This window comes from Pogonomyrmex barbatus, unplaced genomic scaffold, assembly GCF_055798465.1.
Source record: "Pogonomyrmex barbatus isolate J1 unplaced genomic scaffold, ASM5579846v1 scaffold12, whole genome shotgun sequence".
Taxonomy (NCBI): domain Eukaryota; kingdom Metazoa; phylum Arthropoda; class Insecta; order Hymenoptera; family Formicidae; genus Pogonomyrmex; species Pogonomyrmex barbatus.
The window spans coordinates 3,153,758-3,172,024 of NW_028297108.1; the positions used below are offsets into that span (position 1 = coordinate 3,153,758).

The following is an 18,267-nucleotide window of genomic DNA, read 5'->3' on the forward strand; positions in this document are numbered from 1 at the left end:
TGCAATTAGAGAAAAATTTATAATAAAAACTTTATAAAAATAAACCTATAGATAAATTTATGAACTACCATAATTTTAAAAACTGTTTTTATGTATGACAAAATGTAAATAGCGTCCAAGAAAATTGTGTGAAAGTATCTGTTAAATATACTGAGTGCCAATAATTAATTCAGTTCGAATTCATCTTATAAATTAGTTCAAGAACAACGGTTTGAGATTTGTAAAAAGATTAGCACTATACAAATTAATAAATAAGATTTGAAACAATATATATTTAATATTTTTTTATATTTTGTATATTTATAGGTATAATAAAGATTTTGATATACTTTTGTTTAAATACCTTTTTATTTAAATATATATCTTATTTTATGGAAGGGTTTGTGATTATTATTTTTGAAGATTTTACAACTTATATATATTTTTAATATTCCTTGATATGTATATATTTATTATAATATGTGTATATATATTTTTCCTCATGTATAAAGGAGAATCGTCAAATAATTGATTTTCTATATTCATATATTATGAATTCTTATTCATAGGCATTGCAGTTTTTAATTGCGACGAGGGATTATTTAACATATATTCTGAAATTTATGTACATTTAATAATTTTATGTATTAAACAATATAAAAACAAACTAAACACATTTATAACATTTGTACAATAAATATCTTTCAATAAAAATTTGTGTTCCTTTACTTCTAAATTTTTCTTTTCATCTGCTATCAATTTCTCTTATTATTTCTTTTCAATATTTAATTTCAAATTAATTAGTTATAATTTTGAAGATTTAAGAATAAAAAATTCAAAATTATATTAAAGAAGATGTCAGATATCATCCGAAGAAAAATTGAAAAAGTTGAGTATGAAATGACGAATCGTAATAAATGATGTTCACGTTATAGTCATCATAATGGTTATTATGATAAATGTGATATGAGCTTTCATAAAATTTATGATATATTTGATGTATGATATACTTATAAATGTCACGACAAATAGCTTCGTACGTATTGAAAAGCGATAAGTATATCAAATTGACAAACGCCATTGTAAAGTGATATCTGTTTGATAGAAATAAAGGGATGCTACTTTGCAGTTATTACCGTGGAAATGACGACAGAATCGTACTATGTGAGTATTATCTAATCTCTATCAAAGATGTGATACGAGCTCTATGATATGATTTAAAAAAGTGCCTTGATTACTTTTTCGTAAAGAAACTACTCGACGAAGCCAACTTTGATCACTAAATTTATTGAAGAGCTGCAGAATATTCCGAAACTCGCAGGAGGACAGTTACTTCTTCACGATTAAGGATTTTCTGGTAATTCTACGGATGAAAGACGGTATGCTCAGCTGTTCTTGTGGTAATTTTAGTTTGGCTATTAAACGCTGGGTACTTTAATGCGCGTAGTCGGAGCAGTCACGTCACGTAAACAAAACCGAGCAAAGCCGCATTCTCATAAAGATCATTGTATCCAAATATTTACAGTATTGTCTGCTGAATGTCTCATTACACTCAGTTTTTATATCGACATATAGGTTTTCAACATAAGCTTTGTATTTATAAAAATAAAAAAAAACATTAATATTTCTTGTAACCATCGAATGTTTTTTTGTTGCAGCTTACAAAGACGCGGAATTGTCTAATAATTCAATCGCACGCCCTATTTTGCTACGGCTAGCAGTTTACTTGCAGCGAGTTCAAGAATAAAACTGAATGAATTCTGCACATTTGGCAACAAACGTATAGACAGATTTGATTGTGTTTTCAAAAATGACGTTAAAATTGTTTGAATATCATCATATGATACAGATGTTGTATCTATTTTTTATTAACAATAGAATTTTCACAAAATTTTAGATACTCTTGATATATTTTTGTAATAGATTTTTCGTTCCAGCTATATTTACTAAATAAAAAAAGTCGAAAATATGATGCTGAACGTTATTCAATGTTTAATATCAAGTGAAATTCATATTATCTAATTTTGATCAATAAAACAGCGTGTTATTCTATTAATCATACAAGTCAATTGCTATTATATTTCTAAACACGAGCACATTGACAGCCGAATAAACCAGATGTATAGATAAATTTTATGTGATACACAACAGTAACATTGTGATAAACCTATGTCCCTGTTGCATTATAATTTTTTATTCTGAATCAAATATTACAAAAAAAAGATAGATCCATATTTCTTCTCTTTCTTTTTTCTTTTTCTCTGGCTTTTTTTTCAAGACCCACGAGGAGAGTGTTTCACAAAACATCATGCCGCAAATTATGCCAGCCACTTGAAATGATCGAACAGCGAACGCGGAACGCATGGTTAAATTTCTATTTTCGGTCACGCACGCGGAGTCGATTAAGGCTGATGATGGCGCGTTTGTAATCTCCAACGAGCTTGATCGTTTCCGGACACACCGCTGACTTTAATCACGTATCCAGTATCCGGCAGTTGATTATTGCCTTGTCGTTTTCCCGTTCGAGAAATTGTGTAATGGCGCGATACACGCGCGGCCAGCTCCTTCTTTGTTTTACAACTTTTCGAATAAAAATAGAAGCGCATAGGGAGTCCGTCTCAGCAAGCACTACGATGTTTCTCGTATGACTTTGTTGTACCTACGAAGTTTCCGCTGAAGAATTAACTCTGGAAAATGAAAAATTGTTATCTTCTCAGTTGTGCCGATATTAACACACTGTTTTACGCACATATTAAACTTGTATTGCAATGAGAGTAAAACTTAACTTATATTATAAAATATTACTTGCCTCTTTTGAAACTCTTGATATATAAAAATATATATCATTAAATATTCTTAAATGAATAATTTTAAATAAAATTGAAATATAAATACATGCCATTATAACGATTAAATATATATTTACAGATAATTGATCAATAATATTAAATATTATTTATCAGATTTTATCATTATCACTACATATTTTTCGAAAAGAAATAAAGTAACTGCGATCATTTCTATTTTTGATACATTATTTTCGACGGAGTTTTTTTCAGCACACGGAAAATACTTGAAAAATATTTTTTCTGGACATTGCTATTCTTGAAACACTTGAATTTTAATGCTGTGAAAATCGTCGTGATATCTTATCACTTTTAAGCAATCTTTCAACAATGTTGTCATCCATCAAATACACCCTTGTTATCACTCCCTTTCTCCCTTTTCTTTCACCCTATTACTCAAATGCGATCCAAAGGAAGGAACTTCTCTTTCGCTGAACTTATCTTTCACTCGATTGTCTTTTGCGCCCTATGCCGAAGAGACGTTGACGCGGATCACGTAGTAATCTCCAAATCATCAATTAGCCGAGCGTCGATACGGGTGGAGTTCGGAGTGAGATAGCATCTTCCGGGAAAATGGTAGCGAGAAAGAGACACAAGTGTCACTTGATTGACGTCGAAAGTGAAAGCGAGAATCTCAAGGACTTCGTCAGATCCTCTCCAGTCACCTCTCCATCCCTCTATCTTCCTCTCTTTTCCTCCGTCTTGTCCGCCTCGAGTACCAGCTATGAAGGTGTTTCTTGGTCGACTGCGGGGCAAAGGAGTAAGACGAGGAAGAGCAGAAGAGGAGGAAGAGGAGGAGAAAATGATGCGCGAGGCCGGGAAACGAGAGAAGAGGTGGGAAAGAGTAGAAAGATCTCTCCGGATTTTCTCTCCGGGGGAGGATGTTGGAGGTCGCGAGACGCGGATGAGGCGAGGGACATGCACCGGGGGTCGCGCATGCGTCTGCCGTCGTCGGCGGAGGGTGTTCGACGTTTTTTTTTCAGTCACCGGTCGACGATGCGCCGGGCACCGTCGTCGTCGTGAACCACGGCCGCGATCGCGCGGCGTTCAGCTGCTAGCTACCACCACCGCATCCTACATCCGCGCTCGAGACTCGCCTCGCGGAGCGACAACAGCCTACGCTAGTGGCCGCGTGTTCGCGCGACCGACGTCGCGGTCGATAGACCCGCGCCTGATAAAAGAGGAGATACAGCCAGGTGGAGGATACCCGGAAGAAGAGAAGGTGGAGGAGGAAGAAGAGGTAATGGTGATGATCGTGCTGGTGGTGGTGAGGTGAATTAATTCTAGGCCACGCGCTTCACGTGCTTCTCTTCCAAGACCTGAGACTCGTCGGAAGCTCTTCTCCCGAGAAGGATTTCGCGTATCCTCTGCATTGTGTGACCTCGTGGCGAAGATCGCGGCGTTACCATCCTCTGGGGACACCGCGATATCGGGGCAAGGTTATTGCGCGCTCGCCACCTCCCCAGGTGAGAAGCGCAGGTGAGAGGAATTACCGGGCAGGCGCGTCGAGAGGTGCACGGCAACTCCGCACTTGGGTCCGTTCAGCTCCGGTGTAAGATGCGATCGGCAGTCATCCGCTCGCAACGTCGATCGCGACAGTGCGGAGCAACGCGCGTCGATCGTTGGGATTAAAACACGTTCGGATACATCGCGAATATCGGAATATTCGTCGCTGTATTCCGCAACGGAAAGATTGGCGTACGAGATCGAGATCGAGAGCGCTAAACATCCCCGATGACGCCGTCGGGAACAACCGATCGTTCGCGCGATTAGTCGAACAGCGTGCGTGCGGGGAAAAAAGACCGAATGCACAGCAAGATCGGGCAATGAGAATCTCTTCCCGAACCGTCGAGGAGTCCCGGAACCTCACACAGCCCCGGGCGCCGAGGAGGCCACGACATCGTTGAAGGCCTCCGTAATCGCCAAAGAAACGCCGCGTTCGCGAGAGAGAGGCACTCGAGGGACTCGAGGATGTCGCTGCACTATCCTCAGGGATACCGGTACCGATCCGCGTCGAAGGCGGTCAGCGGGGTCGGGGTCGGCGAGCAAAGCTCCGACAGCGACGTGGCGGAGCTCAGCGACCTCGAGGATGACGAGGACGAGGACGGGGTTCGCGAGTCCGCCGTTAGGCGAGCAGTCGAAGAGGAGGACGACGAAGATCATGAAAACGACGTGGACGACGATGACGAGGAAGATGACGACGAGGATGACGAGGATGATGACGATGAGGACGAGGAGGAGGAAGGCGAAGGTCTACCCTATCCAGGTTTCATTCCGATCGCTCTCAGATATCTCGACCAGACCACACGACCGCGCAACTGGTGTCTCGCGCTGATTACTAATCCATATCCTTTTACTTCTCGACTGGTATAGTAAACTCTACTTTGTAGTACGTACCTCGATCTACATGTATGATCTCGCTTACGTTGCGCTTCAACGACATAAAAATTTAAAACATTTCTAAGAATTATTTATAATAATTTTATAGTACTTATACAGTAATTCTACAAAAGGAAATTAGAATTTTTTTTATATATTTTTATATATTTTTAGGTATTAAAAATGTCTACGAGATTGAAATTCGCTGATTTTTGAAAAATATATCTAGAAGATTAGGATATATTTTTACGATATTAAAAGAACTATGACGAATTAGAATATTTTTTGAACATTTTCATAAAGTTAAAGTAGTATTAATAATTAGAAAATTTCTTAGATGTTTTCTCTTGACGTTCATATTGTTTGTAATATATTTTATAGACCTAACAGATCGTTTTCCAAAACAGAATTAGAACCGATTATTGGATATCGAGTTTATGATAGCTTTTGTGAGGAACATCTTTGTGTACATTTTACGAATACATATTCGCTTTTCATGGTCGTGGTAAGCTGATGCGAACTGTTCCAGTCGATTTTCATTAGGAATTTATTTCATCTTTCTGACTACACAAGGTTGCGCGTGCGTCAGCATTTGCCGTAGCTATCAGGATTTGTTGATTTTCCTAAGTCCTTGTGCAATGTGATAATATATTATCAAATAAAATTAGGTGTAATGTGATGTGTATCAAGATATTCATATTCAGTTGAACAAATTATCAATATCAATTTTTATATATTTACAGAATATGTGATGAGTTTAATTTGATCTTAATAAATCAATCGCGGCGTAATAATGTATATTAATGAATTTACAGGTAATGTTAATATTATTTATATCGATATTTTTAATATTTTAAATTGATAAAGAGAATTGCGTATAAAATCATAAAGATATAAATTAAAATGGAAAATAATTATGCACTCCTTCCGACATTTAATTGAATATTTGCATTATATTTGACATAACACAACAATCGAGAACTATAATTTCATAAACTGGAATTTATCTTTTAAGAACATTAAACGCAAATTAAAAAATATACTAATTCTATTTATATATAAAAATTTTATATTATATGTAAAAATTAGAGTTGAGGGAAATCTTTAAAAAATTATTAAAAAATTATTTCTCAAAAGATAATTATGACTATAACCAGCATATAAAAATTCAAAGACTTGATTAATATATTCTAAAGGCGATTAATCATTTCTTTTCCCAATGATGCTTCCTGAAAACTTTTCGCTTGATCGTTCTGTTTTCGCGCGACATCTTTAACTTATGGAACTTCTGACGACCTAAGATTACGCGACACTTCCGTTTCATTTGTTGAATGTGGGATCCATCGGGCGAATATTTGTCATCGCGAGTAGCCCCGATCGAGTGTGGCAAACGCGGTGGAGGATGCCGAGGGAGATCGGTCTAAAGACGCCTTAAATAGGTCATTGATTGACCTATCCCCAGGCGAATCCTACTGCGCGCGTAGCCGTTTTCCACAGTGGCATAGTTCTCTCCTATCTTGCTCCTCTCAGCACAGCGACGACCGCGGCGGCGGCGGCGGCGGCGGCGGCGGCGGCGGCGACGACGACGGTGATGGCGGTTCTCGTTTTTCTTCTCCGCACAGTGGCGTTCCCATTCGAGAAGTCGTCGCGCGTTTTCCTCACCCTCCCTCACCCTCCCGCTCGATCCCTCCTCCAGTTTCTCGGCGCGTACGCGGCTGGAGCGCCTATATCCGTTTGTGCGGGAAATTACTGGGGGCGTGCGGCAGGACGTGCACCGCACGTGGTGAGGCAGCAGCGACGTCCGGGCAAAGTTTAGTCAGCCGACCATCGGAGCAACAAGCGCCGAGGGAAACGCGCCGCGCGCCAGAAAGATCTCCATTGTGCGCGCGAGGACAATGGGCGCGGGTTGGAGCACACCGAATGCGAATGCGGACCTCGAGCCTATTTCGCGTCGCCGCTGCAAAACCGTCGTTATTCACGTCGCTCTTACCCCGCCGTAGTTGCATTTTATGGCGGCTCATCATCGAAAACGAGATCCCAGCAATCGGACACAAATCACCGAATTTCCCATGGGAAATCTTTGGATACACCGAGGTGTCTCTCAATTCGATATTCCTTGCTGTAAAGACTCTAATAAATTTCTATTTATTGCACACACATTTTCTTGCTTTTTTGGGGCCAAGTTACGAGGGTGCCTATATCGAAACGAAAACACAGCAGCGGGATCGAGACTGGATGGGTCAATTTTGAAAGTTTTAAGATATATTTCATACAAGAGATATTTGTGTCAAAACGGCCTTGACCCTTGACCCATCGATGTTTAATCTTCGCAAAACCAAGGGCGGGCTAGGGAACGTCAAACTGCATTTTTCCTTGAACTACATGCTGTAATTGTAGCGTATAACTTTCAGAAACTTATGTTCTCTCTTCTAGTAAAGAATCTATTCAAGTAAATCTAATTTCAACGAAATAAACGTGTGCTTTTATTTGCGTGTGATCTAATATTTATTTAACTGTAATCTAATATTTATGTAACTGTAATCTAATATTTATTGTTATTTATAATAATGTACCAAGCAATTATTTACGATTTAATCTGATTACAGGTATCTCTTCCACCTTTAATTAATTTGTACAATGCTAATTTATGCAGTTATTTATTTATTTATTTATGCAGTTATTTCGTTTCAAGTTACAAAGTTAATTAATTTTAATATAGCCAGGAAATATTGCGCAACCAAATTATTTCTCTTTTTTAATAACTTTGTTCTCTATTATATCTCTTTCTCGATTTAAAAATTTTTATAAATGTACGATTCCTTTTGGAATTAGCGAAATATGTTATAAAAGAAGAATTTGCTTTTCCGGACTGACTACTGAATGTATATACTTTGACTATTTGTCGCTCATGTAATACTCTGACGCACAATTATATTACTTTACTGTATTGCTTACATTGCAAACTATCGATTGTTTCAATTGCATTTATCTTACTTTTTGTTTTTATTTAATTTTCAGTAAAGCAGCAGATCAAGCTATACAATTATTTGCAAAAATATTCCACTAACAATAAATGTGCAGTTTTTATGAGAATTTAATTGCATCTCACACATACATGCATACACAAAATTGGAACATTGTTTTATATATATATATATATTGACATATAGATATGTCTGGTTCACTTTTATCGATTTGATGAATATTTATTAGTTTAAATATGATTCTTGGAATCATCAAATTTAGAATGGGAGAAACTTAAATAAGTATTAAAATATTTATAGAAAGAAACCATCTCTTCCTTAAATACGTTGGAAAATAGATACCGAACATCAAAAATGTATAAAAATGTATTAAATCTATGACTCTAAGATAAAATCTTAAAAAAGAAAAATATAATGAAAAAGGATATATGTCAGGATGTCATGTGTAGGATTATAGGAGATATTTGTAGGGTGTCTGTCGCTATAATAATAACCGTTACATTAGTATAAGTGTCAACTTTATATAGCACAAAATTATGGTTTTGTGGTGAGCAATGCGATACTGCGGCCATAATCGAAAGCATTTGATCGAATGATAGGCTCTCGTCACAGAAATGACCCATCGATCTCCCGGCATTTTTGCGTGTTTCTTCACCTCCTTTTGTTACATCTTTTTGATTCGTTATCGATCGAACGACGAATACGATGGGTCAGGATGGTTGTAGGACCGGAGAAAAATAATCGAGTGACTAAAGCGACGTAAACGAGGCAATCATCCGCGGCCTCGAACGCTGCCGGAAGCAGCAGTCGATCGAAACAATTTGCTCGGCCGCCTCGGCCGCTTGATTGTCTATTAAGCGTCGCGTAAATGAGCACCGATGAGAGCGAGAGGCGTCGATGAGAAACAGGTTGACGGGCCATCATCAACCGATCGACACATAACTGGCGCGCACATAAAAATCGATCGTCTGTAGTATCGCGAGAGGTTTATCGGCATTTTGTGCATGGGTGTGTGTGTGTGGGGGGGAGGGTGTGATGGGGGTGTGTGTGTGTGGGGGGGAGGGTGTGATGGGTGTGTGTGTGTGTGTGTGTGTGTGTGTGTGTGTGTGTGTGTGTGTGTGTGTGTGTGTGTGCGTGCGTGCGTGCGTGCGTGCGTGCGTGCGTGCGTGCGTGCGTGCGTGCGTGTGTGTGTGTGTGTGTGTGTGTGTGTGTGTGTGTGTGTGTGTGTGTTTATGCAAAATAAGATACAAAATATCATTAGTTACCATCGACAGGAACAGTCCACGTAAAAAGTCGACATTAATTTATATATTAAATAACATTTATGAACTTATATAATGCGCTGACTCATTTTAATTAAAAGTAATTAATTAATCAAAGTATTCCTTAATTATTCTAAAAGCCTTATTTAAACATTATTCATAGTTTCTTGCCGATGAAGGCAATATCGTTGTGATATTTGAAAATACATTTATCATATAAAAGTCGAGTCGAGTCGTTTCACGGACTTTCATATAATTTAGTTGATTGATCAATTTAATTTTAACTTTTTTCCAATGCCGATTTTTCAATTAATATTATCGATATAATATTTTTATTAAAGCTTGAAAACGTTAGTACAATATTCTTTTTTTACCAAAGGTATTTTTTTAATACTTTTAGATTATTTAGATTAAATATAACACGTAATACGATAATCTGCAATATTTGTCATAATAAAAATGCAATACGTGATAATTAATAAGTAATTCACATAATTCAAATGCGACATCTTTTTTTTTCTTTGTTCGATTCTGTTTCTTCTGCCAAACAAAAGAAACAATTTTTCATTGGAAAAACGCACGAGTTGTCAATACAGATATCGAAAAATCGCTTAAGCTAAATGAAAATATTCCACATTGACAAAATCAATGCTACAAATTTCGGGGTTGGTCGGTCTTTTCAGTAGTGATTCAGTCGGTATTCTGAGACTCGCGTGCTTCTCCACAGAAAGCATCGCGACACGGTGCATTCGACGCTAGTGCAAGATTTATGTCAACAGTTGCGTATTATCGCAGCGAGCCAAGAGAATTCTGCAGTGTGCTGCAACGACATTAATCCTTATATGAACGATACTTAACGCGGTCGCAGGCATGCCTGCTGGGGCAGCGCGGAACAGATTGCATCGTGCGATAAACGGTTATCTAGGGCTCCCGGGTCTTGTAACACTTACAGCTCTCGTGCAGAGCAATCGAATTGATTATTTTCCGCTAGCGCTGCTTATCTCCGCGCGCGCTAAAATGGGACGGGATTTATTTTTAACAGCGCGCGCACGTGGATCCACGAGATAGAAGGCATTTGTCCCATCGCAAAACGCTCACGTTTATTCTCGTAACAATTTAATTACTCATTCCGGAAATGAGGAATGCCCGTCTCGTTCCTTGTTCTTGGAATATCCAAGCGTGAAAATAGTTCCGTCACGGCTGAATTCAACACGGCTGTATGAAACGCAGTCTGTTCTTGTGAGTAGAGAGAGTATATTCTCTCGTTTTTTGAAAAATACAGTCATTTAGAAAATAGAAGTGGAAATAGAGATTTAAAACTTCTTTCGCTCCTTAAAATTTAATGGTTTATACAATGCAAATAATTAAAAAAGAAAAATGATTAGATACTAAATGATATTTTATATTCATTAAAAATCTCTAGTATCTCTATTAAAAATCTTTTTTATTAATTTTATATATTAAATCTAAATTTTTTGGAACTTTGGAATTTTTTGGAGTATTTTCTATAATAAATTTTAATTATTACTTAATAGCTTTAAGTAAATTATTAATTAAAGTAATTTTAAAGAAATTGAGTTCTTGTTCTTGTACAGTTGTTTTTCAAAAATTTATTTCATCTAAGATTCATAAGCGAAAACTCGCGAAATCGAGTCGTCAGCTTCGAGGTGATCGATGCAATAATTCGAGCGTGAAACGCGGCCGCTTTTTTGTTTGATTTTCCGCGGACAAAGCGACGCGCGCTTTGTCTGGAAGTCCTATTATTATTTCCGTCCGATCGTAATAATACAGGGAAAAAGGAAAATCTGACAAATTGCATGTATATTCCATCTCCTGGTTTTTGTCGTTTCAAACGACCACGACAAATTGTGGTTGAACCTTCTTTAGTAATAGCTGTCGAAATGACTTGGGACGCGTTACGGGAAAGTAGAAAAGACGTCCCTTGACGAAGGATTTTCGCGATGATTTAGGTCTCTCCAGGCAGCGTCGACTTCGTTGAATCGATCTCGGCGTGAACGACGAATCCGGAAAGGGTTTCGTAGATCGATGTCCCTAACACTCTATCGCGGCTTCTTCTCGTTCCTTCATATCAAACATTCTGTTGACTGAACATCGATTGCGTGTACCAAGTACCACCGGATGCCCTTTCAACTATAGAGGCTGAGAACATTTTATGAAAAAGGGCAGTTGCTTTAATGGCGAGATATCGACAATATTATAATATTAAGTAATAGTGTAATTAATATTAAATTTTGATTAATTAAAAATGTAAAAAGTATATGATTAGTAGTTAATCTTCTTTTCTATTTGACTTTAATCGAATTTTATTCTGAAAAACTTTTAATTTGTAAATTTTAAGCATTTTAAGCATATATTGAAGATATCAAAAATTTTAAATCACAGTGACATATAGATGCATCTTAGAGAGCTTTCTTTCTTCTTTTCATACAAAAAAGATTCTAAATTTCTCATTCTATAGGAAAAATGTATTCTGGGAAAACATTTAATGCTTCTGGGACATGTTGTATACAATAGGGAATAAAGTTGATGTAATTCTGTCTTTTCCATTGTTATTTCCATTTCTTTGCCGTTATTATTATTTACTCTGCCATCTATGTCTGCATTTTAGCAAAATGTACGATACTTTCTTGTTTTTCAACATAGATATGTATTCTTTTTTCATTACATTATTTCCTACGAGTAAAGAGCAATCGGGTCAATGAATAATAATGACAGAGTGCTTGATATACGGAAAAATGAAAATTATTTTTTCTCTCTTTTTCTAACTTATTACATTAATGTGATGGCAATGTAATAAGTTAGAAAATTCTAGTGAGATTTTACTTATTACATTTTTTTGACATATTAATATACTGATATATAATCTAAGAGAATAATAAATTAAGATTATATTATGCTAATATATTAGAATTATATATTAAGATAAAAAAATTTAATTTTATCAAAAAGATATATAAAGTATCTATAAGTTTACAAGGATAACAATTACGAATATTTTCTTATAGGACAAACATATTAAAAATTAATGATACACGAAGATAAATTTGTTTCTGAGATCAAATGATCAAATTATAATTATTTAATATAGAATGATATCTAATTATGTTCAAATAAGCAAATAAATTTATATAAAAATTATAACAGTAATAATAATAATAATTTTGTAAAAGAAATATACAATTACGTTATTTAATTTATTTATTAAAAACTTTCATCAATACGTTGAATACGGTGACTTTAATTTTTGAGGGATGCAGTCGTTTGTCTTTCCTTCACGTAACAATTGTAAATGATTAACCTAGCAGGGCAGGCTTGGCAATAAGAGCACATACCTCATAAGGGGATGAAAGTTAACAGCAACAACAACACGATAGGTTCAGCGCGCAAAGCCCCTCATACATTCAGCCGTTTTCTACTTGAGCGGATACACCTGTCCAATGACGTGCCACTCGTGCACACCGATGCGGAATCTGTTGTATGTGAACTGGAGCGTTTGCTAAAAGAATCATTTCGATATACGCAGATATCATCCCTTTGTCTGCGTTAATTATATGACTTTAATAATTATGCAGATATTATCCTTTATGCTTCTACGTTAATTATACAGCTTTAATAATGTTGAGTGTCATGAGGTCATCGGTGATATAATACTGACGTGTCACGTTGACGTATATACAAATGCAACTACCACGCATATACAAGTTTGTATTCACGAAAAGATTATACTTATATCAAAGATTTCTCATTATATCTAATATAGCAGTTTGATTATAAATAAAATTTACTTTGTAATTAACGCGTTAAAAATTGTTTCTATGATTATTTGAAATTGTTTCAGAATCAGTAATCAAAGTCGATAATAAAATATTTGAATAAGATTTTATTCTCATTTTAATTATTTCTGCTATTAAGCCAAAATAACAGATAGAAACAGTAAAATAAAAAGTAATGAGAATAATAGAAATTTATTCTTCTTTTGAGATTCTACGTATTTTTTTTTTTTTTTTATTTTGAAATATCTACGATTCAGATCCACTTTTAGGTATTTTGCTTCAGCTTCCGGGAATGTAAATCCTCAATCTTAATAAAGGGTATTCATCATTGCGAGGAATGTACGAATGTCTATCATCAATCGTCTCTTTTGCATTTGGCGATGTTCGCCAAGATGCGCGAGCTACAAGCTGGAAAGAGAGGAGAGAGAGAGAGAGAGAGAGAGAGAGAGAGAGAGAGCTCAGTGGAGGCCAACCGTTTATTGATCGAACACACTCCAAGCACGTTTGTGGAAAGCAGATAACGCAGAAGGTTTCTAGCGATCTGCTCGTCAAAATCACCGACGTGCTGCTTTTTAATGCTTGATTCTCCCTGCCACTCTCCGTTGCCCTCATTCCTCGCCGAAGATGAGACGTTACAGGTGCTCGCAGCCGTCTGTATAAGCACATGGGGAGGCTAAGAGCCGCTTGTACAAACGCCCGTCGATATCGGCGCTTGGCACGCGAGATCGTGTCGGCGTGATAGATCGCTATTATGATACACCGTCGCTTCGCGGGCTTTTGCGATCGTACGGCAATCTATCACGCGTTCGGTGTAAGCTGCGTAGATTGTACGACTTCGCGTTTAATTCGGGTCGAAGAGCGCACGCTTTCGAAATACCGATTTGTAACACAAAACTTATAAAGACGTCTAACTGACATTCAAAAAAAATAAAGAAATCTTTTATAATATTAACATGTCGAATCGTAGATGCTTTAATAAGCTCTTTTAGATACGTCTACGTTGTCTGGAGAAGCACGTTATTTAGCGTAAAAGTGATGTGTTCTGTGAAACGGCAAAATTGTAAAAAAGTGTTATTTTAACATTGGCTATTGTATATGATCAGAGATTATCATACGTTTAATTAAATTTTTTTACATTTTATATAATTTACTTTAAATTATCTAGATGAGATGATTTCGTTTTTTCAAAAGTCTTCCGAGTCTCCATGATACGCGAGCTTTTTGATTTCAGATTCTTAATGAAATGTCTGGAAATTAAATGGAAATGTTTTAAAGAGCCTAATGGCAGATTGATTTACGAGCAAACGAATCGTCGTATGTCACTTTTGTCGCTTTCATTAGGCTGATTACTCCCTAATCTCTGATTAGAAAACCACGAAATGTATCTTAAAAAATCCATCTAACGTCGAGATGTACGAGACGCTCCGTTTGCGTGATAAGTAGTGATCGATTTATTTTTAGTCTACCCAATTTCCCGTGCGCTCAGTCGGACCATTTATCGCCCGGATACTATAAAAAGTAACGAAGGTCATTTATGAAGATAGACGAGTTCAAGTTCAAATGTCACACCATGGTCCGCTTATTTTCGAAAGTCTCGCGATTTCATTTTTCAGGCGTGTCGATCGATTCGGTGCGGTTCGAAGATGCGAATCATCTCCGTGGCCTATAATTAATTGAGCGCAACAAGTAGCGCTGAAAAGAATTCCAGTCGAAATAAAAGCTTGCGGCAATTCTTATCTTAATGGCGCTCCTTACTTTTAACCTTTCGAGAAGGGCATCGGCCTCGCGTGTTACTCGATGTCAGTAGCCGGCCAGCTAGCATACGAATAGTCGTTTGCACGCGACGCTGATGAACACCGCGACGCCGTATAACATAGCCCTGCAAGCTAAGAGTAGAATTTGAATCTGGTCTACATGAAAATCGATGTCTGGGTTTCTTATTCCCGCGCGTCAGGCACTCGACTTATCTCCGCATTAAAAGAATATCATGATAAAATGTTAAGTTCTTAGAAAGTTCTGTCGTATAAAATGAGAGCAAAAATAGAATGGACAATTAAAAATATTTTTCTTTGCATAATAAACAGAAGAAATCTTTGATTATGACAATATGTATATCTTTAAATGAAACAATCCAATTTATTTTTAAATAATAAAATCAAGAACTTTAAAATGCATCGATTCGATATTTTTAAAATTGATATGTTTTCATACGAAATTTGTGATATATGTGTATATAAAACTTATATTTAACGTATTGACTGTTTAGTATTTAGAGATTAAAACAATATTTACGTGTAATTAATAATCTCATTTGATACTCACATATCACAATCCTATTAAAGCTGTAACTACCGAAAACTGATAGCTGCTAATTTTACTATTGGAAACTCATTGCATCACTCGCACACACATCTTGATTATCGATTCCGATTTGATCTTATATCAAATTTCAAAATATATCGGTACATATGTGCTTCGTGACGTTGAAAAAAAAGTAAACGATTGAACAAATCATAAACGTAACGATGATCGAACAGTGATATTTTATTCATATGTACTCATCTACACTTTTTTTCCGGGCGCAGAGATTAGAGGCACGCGATTAGAAATAATCACGCAGCTTGTCAGCTTGTTAAATGAACATATTAAAGTATGTACTGAAAGGAAACACGATGTTTAAAAAATAGTCACTCGGCAACGACAATCAATGTGCCGATTATGGCAATCTGACTTTTATCGATCAATGTCAGAAAAAAGCCAGAGTAAGATTAGTGCTCTGTCAATTATTGATAATGATTATGTTCTTAACAATCAGGGTTATTTGACAAATATAGAAATTTACTGTAATTTATTTTTAAGTTTATTAAAGTAACGCTTACTTTTATTACTAATAGATGATAAATATCTATTTACAATAGTCCAATATTAATCACATAATTTTTATGTAAACAATCGCAAGGGAATTACATGTATATTAATGAAAATTATTTATTTACAAGGAGAAAAATCGAAAAATTTTTAGATATAGCGAACGAATCAGGAAGAACTTTTTTAATGTGTTACCATGTATAAGATTTCTAATATATCATTTATTTTTTATATCTTGTATATTTAAAGATTTTTTTATGTTGATTGAATGGCAGCAACGTGTAGCCCATTTACGATCTGTTACCTTTAATCAGAAGGGATTGAAAAATATCCAGCTATCTTTTTCCTTAACAAAGACTCACGTGGTTCGAAAGGGTGAGCATGATGGTGATTCTTCTGAACTGCATCACGCTCGGGATGTACCAACCATGCGTGGACGACCAGTGCGTAACGAATCGATGTAAAATATTGCAGGTACGTACTCACGTCTCGCAGTAACCGGCTGGAAAAGAAAGAAGAAATATAAGAATCGAGGAGTAATCCGCTTTATCACGTTTGTGAGAGCGAAGTGTAGCGTATCGAGCTTATTGGAGTGAGAATCATTTCCATAAGAACGGCTCTTTCCGTGATCCCGAGTCTCGTATTTGCATGTCCGCATGCCAGGGAGGAAAGTCCGATATCGGAATAGGAATATTTACAATTCAATTAAGCCAACTTACGGAGAATTTTCGCGTGAAGGCAACGATTACACGGCGCGCCGATAAGCGAATTAATCGATTGCGCATCTTGACATGGTTTCCGGCTGGCTCGCAATTAGTCTAGCGAAGAGGAGGAGGAAGAGAAGAAGGAGGAGGGGGAGGAGAAGGGATGGAAAAGAGATGAGAAAATTATCGACATGGCACAGCCGTTAATCGAATCTCCTAGTAGAGTGCCCTAAATCAATCACGGCAAATTACGTCGACCATACCCTGTTTTAATCAAGCTGTACTCTCCTGTCTATTTCTTCCAGATGTTCGATGATATCATTTTTGCCTTCTTTTCCCTGGAGATGACCATAAAGATGGTGGCAATGGGAATTTATGGTAAAGGAACTTATCTCGCGGATTCTTGGAATAGATTAGACTTCTTTATAGTGGCGGCTGGGTAAGTACTTCATTTAGACACTTGACTACATTTTCTAATTTAAATTATCTTTTTACAAGGCTTTTGTCTAAAATCTAAGAGAATCTTCGCGAAATAAATCGTGATAAATAATATAAAATTAAAGACAAATTTTTATTAATAATGACTTATTGATAATTACATCTTAATATTGATAATTACATCAATTATTATCAAGTGAAATTACTTTTTATTTATTAAATTATAATAAGACTTTGATTTATAATAAGACTTTTGTAATTTGTAAAATAAATATGTTAAAGAAGTTGAAAGTTGATTTGGTTGTAGCGCTTTGGAATACTGCCTAAACGTGGAAAATATGAATCTGTCAGCCATCCGAACGATAAGGGTATTAAGACCGTTACGTGCGATCAATCGAATACCAAGTAAGTAACGAGATCTTTACGATATGTCAAAAAAACAACGATTGACTCTGGCTTGCTTTCGTCATCGTCGATTTTACAGTACATTGCCAAGTGTAGCATAACTGTCATCTATAGATCGCTATAGATCGTAACACATTCACGGTTGATTTCATCTTGAAATTGAAATGTAGCGAAAGCAGAGAAAATACATATAATCATATCAAACAAGAAACTAAAGTTAGCAAGAAAAGGCATTTAGTTACAGACGTTAAGATCAAAATTCAAGATTGAATTTCACGTAAGGGCAAAACGTATACACGTGTCCAAGAACTCGTGATCTTAATTTTAATAACAGGTCGTTGAATTAAAATATGTATTATATTTGGATTACTATTTCATTTTTCAAACGGTAAAAAATTTTTATAGTTCATGGTTTTACAAAAAAATTGTTTTTTTTCCTGGAATGAACTGAATGTAAAACGTGCCTCGTACTAAAATTAAAGGAATTTAAGGTATATCGTGTATTTTTAAATTGTCGCGTATATTTGTAGAAAAAAATAGCTGAAATATTATCAGACTCAAGGAGAAATATTTACAAGAGTAAAATTAACGTTTGATTTTAAGAATTC

The 18,267-nt window shown here is 36.2% G+C and overlaps 1 protein-coding gene and 1 long non-coding RNA gene across 7 annotated transcripts in view; one reads left to right on the plus strand and one right to left on the minus strand.

Annotated features, from left to right (window-relative positions):
- Positions 1-1,551: 1,551 nt before the first annotated feature.
- Positions 1,552-3,730, minus strand: LOC105424640 (uncharacterized). The gene is made up of 2 exons (XR_016138111.1): positions 2,789-3,730; positions 1,552-2,666 (listed from the first exon to the last, which is right to left on the minus strand). It is a non-coding gene; the product is annotated as an uncharacterized LOC105424640 (long non-coding RNA).
- An 86-nt stretch (positions 3,731-3,816) lies between these two features.
- The window catches only part of Ca-alpha1T (Ca[2+]-channel protein alpha[[1]] subunit T), a 47,165-nt gene continuing 32,714 nt past the window's right edge, over positions 3,817-18,267 (plus strand). For 5 of the 6 annotated variants that reach the window (XM_089071674.1, XM_089071672.1, XM_089071673.1 and 2 more), the window contains exons 1-4: positions 3,817-5,169; positions 16,474-16,586; positions 17,122-17,255; positions 17,562-17,659. In XM_089071674.1, the coding sequence (XP_088927800.1) occupies positions 4,797-5,169; positions 16,474-16,586; positions 17,122-17,255; positions 17,562-17,659 (718 nt within the window). In that variant the 5' untranslated portion in view covers positions 3,817-4,796. The remainder of the gene's footprint in view (positions 5,170-16,473; positions 16,587-17,121; positions 17,256-17,561; positions 17,660-18,267) is intronic. The other variant, XM_089071676.1, reaches the window with a different exon arrangement.